The sequence below is a fragment of the Hyperoodon ampullatus genome, assembly GCF_949752795.1.
Source record: "Hyperoodon ampullatus genome assembly, chromosome: 5".
Taxonomy (NCBI): Eukaryota; Metazoa; Chordata; class Mammalia; order Artiodactyla; family Ziphiidae; genus Hyperoodon; species Hyperoodon ampullatus.
Window position 1 is genome coordinate 135,550,200 of NC_136918.1, and position 10,776 is coordinate 135,560,975.

Here is a 10,776-nt window from a genome sequence, read left to right on the forward strand (position 1 = left end):
CAATGCAGGGGACACGGGTTCGAGCCCTGGTCTGGGAGGATCCCACATGCCGAGGAGCAACTACGCTCGTGAGCCACAACTACTGAGCCTGTGCGTCTGGAGCCTGTGCTCCGCAACAAGAGAGGCCTGCACACCGCGGTGAAGAATGGCCCCTGCTTGCCACAACTAGCGAAAGCCCTCGCACAGAAACGAAAACCCAACACAGCAAAAATAAATTAATTAATTAATAAACTCCTACCAACAACATCTAAAAAAAAAAAAAAAAGAATCAGTTGTCAATTTCTAACAAAAAAGCCTTAGGATTTTGACTGGGATTCTTTTTTTTTTTTTTGCGGTATGCAGGCCTCTCACTGTTGTGGCCTCTCCCATTGTGGAGCATAGGCTCCGGACGTGCAGGCTCAGCAGCCATGGCTCACAGGCCTAGCCGCTCTGTGACATGTGGGATCCTCCCGGACCGGGGCACGAACCCACGCCCCCTGCATCGGCAGGCGGACTCTCAACTACTGCGCCACGAGGGAAGCCCCTGACTGGGATTCTTTTGACCCTTTACGTCAGTTTGGGAAAACAGGCAACTAAACAAGTTGAATCTTCCTACCCATGAACAAGGTATACCTCTCCATTTATGTATGTTTTCTTTAACTTCTTTCAGCAATGTTTTATAGTTTTAATTTACAAGTCTTGCACATCTTCTGTCAGATTTATCACTAAATATTTAATATTTAATTTCAAGGTCTGATTATTTGTTGCTAGTATATAAAATACAGTTGATTTGTTTATTGATCTTGTATCTTGCTACCTTGTTAAACTTACAGTCTGGTATCTTTTCCATAAGCTTCTTCAGATTTTTCTGTATACACGTTCGTGACATCTGCAAATAAAGACAGTTTTACTTTTTCCTTATCAACCTGGATGTTTTTTGCTTCTTTTTTTCTTGCCTTATTGCACTGGCAAGGCACTTCAGTAAAATGTCAGATAGAAGTAGTGAGAGTCGGCGTTCTTGTTTGTTCCCTCTCTTAGGGGGAAAGCATTCAGACTTTGACCAGTTAGTATGATGTTAGCTGTAGGTTTTTCAAAGATGCTTCTTATAAGGTTGTAGAAGGTTCCTTCTTTCCCTAGCTTGCTGAGAGTTTTTATCAGGAATGGATATGGGATTTTGCTAAATGCTGTTTTTTGCATCTATTGGAATGATCACATGGTTTTTCTTTTTTAGTTTATTTATATGGTGATTTTGAAATGTTAAGCCAGTCTTGCATTCTTGGACTAAATCCTACTTGGTCAGGATATATTGTCCTTTTTATATAGTTTAGTAGTCAATTTGCTAAAATTTTGTTTAGAGTCTTTTCATTTATGTTTATGAGGGATGTTGGTCTGTTTTTTTCTTTTCTTTTAGTGTCTTTGTCTGGTCTTGGTACCAGGGTAATGCTGACTTCATAGGACAAGTTTAAAAGTATTGTCCTACTTTCCAGACCAATTTATATCAGAATTGCTATTTTTTTCTTAAACATTTGGTAGAGTTTGCCAGTGAAGCCATTTGTGCCTATAGTTATCCTTGTGGGAAGGTTTTTAACTACAAATTTAATTTCTTTGATAGATATCAGGTCATCTATTCCTTCTTGAGTGAGTTTTGATAGTTTGTATTTTTCAAGGAATTTCAGTTAGGTTGTCAATTTATTGCAAAAGTTTTTTTAAAATGATATTCCCTTACCATTCTTTTAATATCTGTAAACTTTGTAGTCGTTTCACCTTTCTCATTCCGAAATATCGGTAATTTGTATCTTATCTCTTTTTACTGATCAATCCGATTGGAATTGTATCAGTTTTATTGATCTCAGTGAACTAGTATTTGGTTTCACTGATGTTCTCTATTGTTTTTCCTGCTTCAGGGATTTCTGCTCTGATTTTTATTATTTTCTTTTTTGGTCTTACTTTGCATTTAATTTGCTCTTCTCTTCCTAGTTTCTTAAGGTGGAAGCTGAGGTCATTGATTTGAGGCCCTTCTTGTAGTCTTACGTAGATGTTTAGTGCTGTAAGTTTACTGCTAAGTACTGCTTTAGTGGCATTCTCCAAATTTGATGTGTTGTTTTCATTTTCATTCAATTCAAAGTATTTTGTAATTTCCCTTTCGATTTCTTCTTTGACCCATAGGTTATTTAGATGTATGTTTAGTTTCCAAGTATTTGGGGATTTTCTCAAGATTTTTCTGTATGACTCGAATCCCTTTAGATGTATTGAAACTCATTTTATGGCCCAGAATATGGTCGTCCTTGGTAAATGTTTTGTATGCCCTTGAGAACCAATATGTATCTTGCTGTTGTTGGGTGGAGGGGTCTATAAATGTCAGATCCAGTTGGTTGAGGGTGGTGTTTGCTTCTTCTGTAACCTTGCTGGTTTTCTCTATACTAGGTCTGTTGATTACTGAGAGGAATGTTAAAAGTTTCCACCTATAATTGTGGATTTGTCTCTTTCTCTTTTCAGTTCTGTTAGTTTTTACTTTCTGTATGTTGTAGCTCCGTTATCTGTACGCACACATTTAGGAGATTTATGTCTTCTTGGTGAACCCATCGTTAAGTATTTTCTCTTTTTTCCCCTGATAATTTTTTTTGCTCAGAAGTCTCCTTTGTCTGATATTACTGTAGCCACTTCAACTCTCTTTTGGTTAGTGTTTTTGCATGATATATATTTTTCTGTGCTTTAACTTTTAATTATTTTTACTTGAATAACTTTCCCACTAGGCTTGTGAATGGTCACATGGGAAGTTGGGAATTTTTCTTACGAGTTTTGAACCCTCTCCTTGTGTAGAATTACACAAAATGCCATACTTTTTCTAATAACGTTCTTCCTTGCTGAATTTGTTCATTTTTAATCTGGTCTTTCCTGCTTTCTGTGAGAATCCCACCTTTCATGCCAACACACCACTGTGAAATATTTACTGTGGACCTGATGTACGTTAGCCTATGCTCAAGGTGCTGGGGATGGAGCAATAAAGTCCTTCTTCCTAGGGCAGTTATGTTTCAGTGGAGTGAGACAGACTGTAAACAAATATACACTGTGTTAGTGGTGATAAAGTGCTATGGGGAAAAAAATAAAGCATGAAGAAAGGGAGGTAAGAGGGATGAGGCTGGGTGGGTGAGGCAGAAGGGCTCTCCGACAAGGTGACTTTTGGACAAGACGTGATGGAAGTGAGGGATGAGCTGTGTGGAACCAGGGTGAAGAATATTTCTGGCAGAGGCACAAAGAGTGCAAAGACCTAGGATGGGAATATGCTTAGGAGAAGAGTGTGGCTGGAACCAAATAAGTGGTGTCAAAGGTCGTCTGAACCAGCTGGAACATTGTAGAATTCTGAAATACTGCGCTGAAAACTGTCCTTTAACACCGTCATCCAAACCAAACAGTACAAGTGAGGCTTCAACTTTTGCAACAGAGCACGGGTGGGGTGGGCAGGGAATAGAGACGCTTATTCCTTTGCATCGGCATACAGCCAACTACCGATAAAGTTATTAACACTGAAGACCAGTGAGCTGTATGAGATGTCTGTCCGTATTCGTCTGGTCTGAGTAGATGAATGTTAAATTCTTCTTGCCACCCAAGATTCAAGTAGTTTTCTTTTGTTCTTTGTCAGTTCTTGAATGTGCTGGATAGTCTTAGATGAGTCCCAGGCCTTTCTTAACCTTTTTCTAGTTTGTGAAGTATGGCTGATACTTACCGTATCTCTTAGGTGCGTTAAGTCACTTGTCAAATCCTTTGGAAAATTAGAAGACTCATAGATGTTTTCACAAAAAGCATCAACTAATGGTTTGAAAAATTCAGTGGAGTGTAATGGGAAAGGCCGTAGGAAAAGGGAGGTCAGCCATAGTACTTACTACACTTTGGTTTAGCTGGTCAGCTGGCAGTTTCTATTTTGATAAAGAGGTGTATGTGTGTTTGTAGGTAGTTGATGTCTGTATGTGGAGAGGAGTAACACGAAAACATTGACCAAAATAGTGAGATTGCTGTATTTCAGAATGCAGCACATTCACAAATTTTTATTTTATTGCAGGTATTTCTTGGTGGATTTTTATGCACCGACAACAACTGTTGAAGGCATAATGGAGCATTTGTCTCGAGACATTGATGTGGTTAGACCAAATATTGTAAAACACCCTCTGACCCAGGAAGTGAAAGAGTGTGAAGGGATCGTCCCAGTCCCACTTGAAGAAAAGCTGTATTCCACCAAGAAGAGGAAGTGAGAAGATTCACCAGATTTTAGCCTCCTATTTAATTCTCTCACTTTTGAGCACCATGGATTAATAACTGACCAGCTTGATCTTTATGTAAGAGGGTGCTTTCAGTGCCCTTTGATTTTTCTAAGGTACTTTTAGTTCTTGATCCCCTTTGCTGTGAGAAGTCGGGGAATGGCCTCCTTAGAGCCACTTTGTAATACATGGCATCAGCGCTCCCTGCTCGATTGCGTTTCACGAATGTAATTTGTCAGTGAGGGCTTTGCCCTACAGCAGCACTAACGCCGCTTAGAATAGCAAAGATTATAAAAACCACCTTGGATTGCACGCTAGTCATTCAGACTGTATACCACCATGCAAAATAAAATGTTAAGACCATCGTATTATATGAGTAACTTTTTTTTTTTTTTTTTTTTTTGCGGTACGCGGGCCTCTCACTGTTGTGGCCTCTCCCGTTGCAGAGCACAGGCTCCAGACGCTCAGGCTCAGCGGCCATGGCTCACGGGCCCAGCCGCTCCGCGGCATGTGGGATCTTCCCGGACCAGGGCACGAACCCGTGTCCCCTGCATTGGCAGGCGGACTCTCAACCACTGCGCCACCAGGGAAGCCCTATGAGTAACTTTTGATCAGAGTGAGAGTCTGTGATTTTAAAGAACTTTTGCCTCGTCACCTCCCCCAGCACTGTGCCCCATCCGAGGCCTCACAGCTCCAGTCTGCCCAGAATGTTGGCAGTGTGTGGGCGGGGCTCCCAGTTACCAGCGCAGGTTCAAGACTGGGAGAAGCCAGGGTGAGGGCAGGTGGGATGTGTCTGTCCCTTGACTCCTGGGCAGTCACTTTTCCTTTCATCTTACAATTAACTTGTCCTTGTGGTGGGTGCTGCTCTTGGTAGCGGGGCGTGTGTGTTCTGTGGCAGTTGGTGGTGGCACTGCTTCCTGTCATTCCTCTGCCGGTAGCACTGCTTCCTCACTGTCCCTCAGGCCTGCAGACCCCTTTGGGGAAGTGGCCACCTTTGAACTCTGTACCTCCTCCCTTCTCCCCGTTACCCTGATGAGTCGGAAGCCAATTGCTGTTGAGTTGGGGATGCCCAAAGAGCTAGCTGGCGCCATGCCTGTGGCTGGTGGCATGCTGAGCTCTTAAGTTAGGGGGACTTGTAAGAAGATCCATCTTTTTTGTTGTTGTTTTTATTTGATACTCATAGACCTATTTTTAAATACATGTCCTGGAAATAAAAAGACAGGTTTTGCTTTGAGAGACTTTTGTGTTGGCAGGGGAGAAGTTGGGTTTGAAATGTTGTTATACTTGGAGACTAAGAAGCAGCTAGTCTTTGCTTAAAATTGATTTAATTAGGGTTATCATATTTAGCAAATAAAAATGCAGGATGGCCAATTAAATTTGAATTTCAGATAAATACCGAGTCAGCTTCCACATAAGTATGCTCCAAATATTGCGTGGAGTACACTTATAGCAAAAAATGATGCATTGTCTATTTAACATTCACATTTACCTGGGTGTCCTGTATTTTATGTGGTAACCTTGGTATAACTCACATAAAGGAATAATCAATACCAAGCCAGAGACAGCAAAGCTGAGAAGAAAATAAAGTCAACATCCAGCATCCTGGCTTCAGCTGACTACACTGGCAACGAGGCAAGTTACAGAAGAGAACACGGTGGGTGTGCTTTCATGTGCCCCAAACCCTTATGCCCTCAACCTACCAGAAAACTGATCTAGAAACCAACTGAAATTTCATTTCTGGTCAGTGCCAGATAATCTGTTCTGTGAGCCTGAATTTACACCACAGTCTGAGAATTCTCCTTTAAAAAGTTCCATATGTGGTCTCTGCCCCAGGCCTGGGACGCTGAGGACCTGGGGTCCCTGGCAGTGGGATGGCTTCCGTGGTGGGTGAGGATGAGGCTTTTTGCTGGAACAGTCACTGGCATCTCCTCCTCAGTCTCCTCAGAGCTGGTGAATTGGAAGAAATTGACCGGCCTTTCCATCTTCCCACAGCGGGACCCTGCACAGGGTGTCCATCGGCAGCCCGAACAACGAAGCTTCTGCACACAAGTTGTTGGGGGAAGTGCCAGTTACTAAGTCGAATCTCTGGTTGTACTAATTACACAGTCAGATCGTGTTGAAGCAGGAGGGAGCCCAGAGACCTGGCCTCTGCCTCTTTTTAATGGTGAGACTGAAGCACAGAGAGATGTGCAAGAGAGGTGCCCCAAGAGCCAGGAGGAGCCCAGCTCCAAACTAGTCCAGGGCTTCTTCCCTCCGTGATGCTGCCTGTCTGCCCTGGACGATCAGCTTCCGCCCTTTGCTTATTCTTAAGAGCCCGGGCAGCATCCAGCTTCAACTTCCTCCAGAAGCAAAACGCTATTAAAAAGTCTCTTTGAAGAGCAATAGTTCAGTGAAGAGGGTCATTAAGAACTGTACACTGGAAATAAAAGGGATAAAGTGGAGATTATCGGGGAAAATATGCTTCTTCCTGTTCATTAGGAATTTCCTGAAAGCGCAGGCTCTCAGCCAGGGCTCGAGGGAGCACAAACTCTTCCACCAAACGGCTTGGGTCTCGATGTACTTTCACTCAGGTGCTATCTGAGGTGCGTCTTGCATTTTCCTTACAGTGTATTATGTGCGTGCTGCGTGCCATATGCTGTGCTGCACACACTTAATCTGTTACCTCATTTAGCCCTTTCAGCAGCTCTGTGAGGGAGTGGTGTTACCCCTGTTTTTTGGATGAGAAAACAGACTCCCAAGAGATTTGAACTTGACCCCACAAGTACCAAGTGACAGCTGGGATCTTGAGCTGGGGACCCTGACACCATGGAGTCTTTTCCATCCGGTAGCACTGAGGTTGTCATTGTCCTCTGGTTAAACAAGGCATCTGGGTGTCAGGGGTGAGTTAGTGTCCCTCAGATGGTAGCAATTGTCCTCGTGTCCTGAGTGTGGTGCTGGCACTTTCTTTTCCTGCACTTGCTAGCCCCTAGGAAATCGACGGACTCTGTTGGGCATTCCAGGTCATCGAGTGTTCGGAATCCTGTGGCACAGTTTAGAGCGGCTTAGGAAGGAGGCTGGCTAAGTAGGACAGCTGTGCTCTGTGCCAGTTCCCCTCCAAAATGAAGCTCCAAAATGAAGCCACTGTCCCTTCCCCCTGAGGCGCTGATTCATAGCTGGACCTTCAGCCACTAAGGGGCTCTTGCCCCCTTGCAGCCTGTTGGGATGCCAGGGTTTGAGCAGGGCCTATGTGCAGGTCACCTCCAGGCTGCTGCTTTGCCCTGGGTCCTCTTGCCCAGGTGGGCAGCAGGCAGAGGCACTGTTGGGGTAGTTTTCCCCCTCAGTGGGCGGTTATCAGTGAAGTGCTGGGAGTTGAGCAGTGGACAAAGACAGTCCTGGGGGGCTGATAGCTGGGAAGGCAGAGCAGTGGGTGTTGCCACATGGGGGGCGCTGCAAAGGGAAAGAGCAGAGGACGTGGTCGGGAGGGGACAGGGAAGCTGAGACCTGCAGGATGCGGAGCCAGTCCCGTGATGTGATGGTGTCGGCAGATGGCACAGCACGTGCAGATGCCTCGAGGTCCTGAGCTGGAGACCAGAGGGTGGAGCGGGCAGGATGAGGAATTGGGGGGCCAAGTCTGGGAGACTGGATGGAAACTCCCGAGAATAAACATGAAGGGATAGGAGTCTGCTGAAGTGAAAGGAGATGCAGAAGCACAAGAGGCCAGGTCTCGGGGTGGAGCAGCAACTCCAGGGCGCTCCCTTTGGGGGCCTCTTCCTCAGATTTGTTACCCTATTTGTGGTCCACTTGGAACAGGGTTGAGCTTCCAGAAGTACTTTTTTTTTTTTTTTTTTTTCCACATAAGATGGGCTCAGGAAGGTGGAGAAAGATGGAGGCTGTGGACCCAAGAAGCTAGTCCCAGGGGTGCCTTGGAAGCTGCTTCCTGGAGACGTTGTCAGGTCACGGAAGCATCTGAATCCGAGAGGATGAAGTCCTGTCCCGTGGAATGTCCACAAGGAAGGACCACTAGGCCCAAGTGAACCTTTTGCTGAAAGACCAGGTTTGTGTTGATTGAGATGAAATACCAGTTAAAAGATAGAGGAGCACTGAAAGCATGAGCTGCGTGTCCATGCTTCTGGTTGAGTCTAGAAGAGTAGTTATCCACCCTGACACCCCTGAGGGATACCACACACACCTTCAGCAAAAGCTCAACGTGGACATTATGCCTTTCCCCTCCTCACAACTCCCTGAGGCCAGTATTATACCCATTTTACAGATGGGGCACCCAAGTGCTAAGAGAAAATAAGTGACTCCTCGAAAGCTACCAAGGGAGGAGTTGGGATTGGGGATTTGAATGTCCACTTTGGGCACACTGCACCCTTCTAGAGGTAGCCCCTGCCAGTCCCTGCAGCCCGGGCCCCGCTGACTGACCTGTTACCCTGTGCCCTTCCTGTCCCACACCTGGACCAAGACCCCGGGCTTCATCACTATAGGAGGAGAGACAGTGGATTTGGGACTCCCTGGGAGCGTTTTTAATCTCAGGTCTTCAAAGGGAAGTCCTGAGAACACCGGAAGAAAAGTTAGTGTACCCTGGAGATCAGGCCTCCTTTTGTCATGTTTTTCCAAAGTGTTCCATAATTTCCCACAGAGCTTTTTTCTCTCCACATTTCCCCAGGGGTGTGTTTATAGGGCACACACATGGCAGGTGCTGCCCTGGGCAGGATACAAAGACGAGTGGGCTGTGTCCCTGACCCCAAGGCTCTCACAGATGGGGGAGGTGGAAATATTCAGCCATCTGAAGACAGGCCGTAATAAAAATAATCACTGAGGTTCACACCAAGTGCTGTGGAAACGGTGAACTGGATTCGTTAGTACTTGGAGTGGGGGGAGGTGGGAAGTTTTCCAGCAGAGATGGCGTTTAAGCTGGCATGGGAGCAACTAGTGTGGAGCATGGGTGGTGGGAGATGGGAGGTGGCTAAGGTGTGTTTTGGAAACACCTGGGAGCGGGCAGGTATGGTGTGATGGCGGGAAAGGGCTTGGGGTGTGGGAGAGCCTGGAAATTCAGGGAGGGCCCAAGTTGCCATCTGTTGGTGAAGAGATATTTTGTGGCTGCTAAGGGTTTCTTGAAGTGAAGGGACCATTTTGAAGAACCAAGAATGAGTGCTATGCATATTAACTTGTTCTGAAAGGTGCCTCCTAATTGACCAACCCCCCATGCTGCCCACATGTTCGTGAGAAAGAAATGATTATACAGACTCATCATGGAGAAGTACAAAGAGGGCTGAGGCAAGGTTTTCAGATGTCCCCCAGCAGTAGACAGAGTGGACTAGACAGTGTAGTGCTTGCCCCGTGGCCCCTACCTGACCTGGGGGCGCTCTGAAATGGCGTGAGGGAGCATTTGCAAAGTAGGCACCATCCTCTCCGTGTGGTCTGGAGGGCTCAGCGAGAGACGACTGCACCTGCCATCCACCTGGAAGGCCACCTGCCACCCACTGCCCTGTTTTCTGCACCCAGAAACAGGCCAGTGTGGTGCTGATAGTGGGGAGTTTCCAGGGCAATTTGTGAGATTCTCAGTCACCTTGAAAAAAAACGTAGTAGTGGGATGAGTGTAGCACTTTGGGTCAGAGACCTCCTCAATGGACCACAGGATCATGGACAGTTTCTTATCTTCTCTCAGCCTCCAGTGCACAAGCTGGTCTCAAAGAGCCTTTCCAAGTCTATCAGGCCCTGGACCAGGTCCACTGTCCGCCCAGTTTGCTGCGGTTTTGGGTGGAGGGTTATTCAGTCATCCTGCTGGTTGGCAGGATACGGAGATGGGGAAGGGTTAAGAGAATTTCTCAGAGGCTTTGCACACTCTTCATCTTCTGGTAAGGATAGCTGTTTCCACAGCCTGCCAGGGGGTTCTGTGAGGCTATCACTCTAACTCTAAACAGAATAGGCGCTGTACTTGATCACAAGAAAACAGCAAAGGGAGCTCCAGAGGCCAGCATGGTCATTTGCTGGGCTTGAATTGCCAGCATTCTTTTTGTTCTGAGAACAGAGTTTTAAGGCATCTGGACTTAGACCCAAACACAGGCACAAGGCATCCTGTGAGTCCACAGGAGGAAAACAGTGTGGTGACCAGGAAGTTCTTGGGTGGTGGTGAGGTCTGGTTTTTGGAGAGCTGCGCCATGACCCCAAAAATCAGCCCCTAAGTTTATAGTAACAGCAGTAATACCTAGATAACCTTGCACACTCTCAGCTACCCGCAACCCAACAGGGAGATTAACAAAAGTCAAACTCTTGAAGCCAGACCGAGTGTCCAAAGTGCTCAAGACCTTTGGGTTGCTGCAAAGGGGCAGAATTGTCTGCGTACTGCAACTGAACCCTTTTCTCCAGAACACCTGGGGCTAAGCTGTGTCTCCTCTGGGGAAGGAAATGTGACCTCACTTCATTTCCCAGAGATTTGCCCTGAGATGATTGCATTGTGAGTGAAGACAAGGGTACATTGTTCAGTGGATAATGCCAGAAGTCAGGATTGTGCAAAATGGGCTCTTGACCTCTCCATTCCAAATAAGTGGGTGACTCCATT

The 10,776-nt window shown here is 46.0% G+C and overlaps 1 protein-coding gene across 1 annotated transcript in view; it reads left to right on the forward strand.

Moving 5' to 3' along the window:
* MRPS6 (mitochondrial ribosomal protein S6) overlaps positions 1-4,600 on the forward strand; it is a gene marked incomplete at its 5' end in the record, with an annotated part of 34,679 nt that extends 30,079 nt beyond the window's left edge. The window contains one exon of the mRNA XM_079705293.1: positions 4,037-4,600. Within this exon, the coding sequence (XP_079561419.1) occupies positions 4,037-4,226 (190 nt within the window). The 3' untranslated portion in view covers positions 4,227-4,600. The remainder of the gene's footprint in view (positions 1-4,036) is intronic.
* Between the last annotated feature and the right edge of the window lie 6,176 nt (positions 4,601-10,776).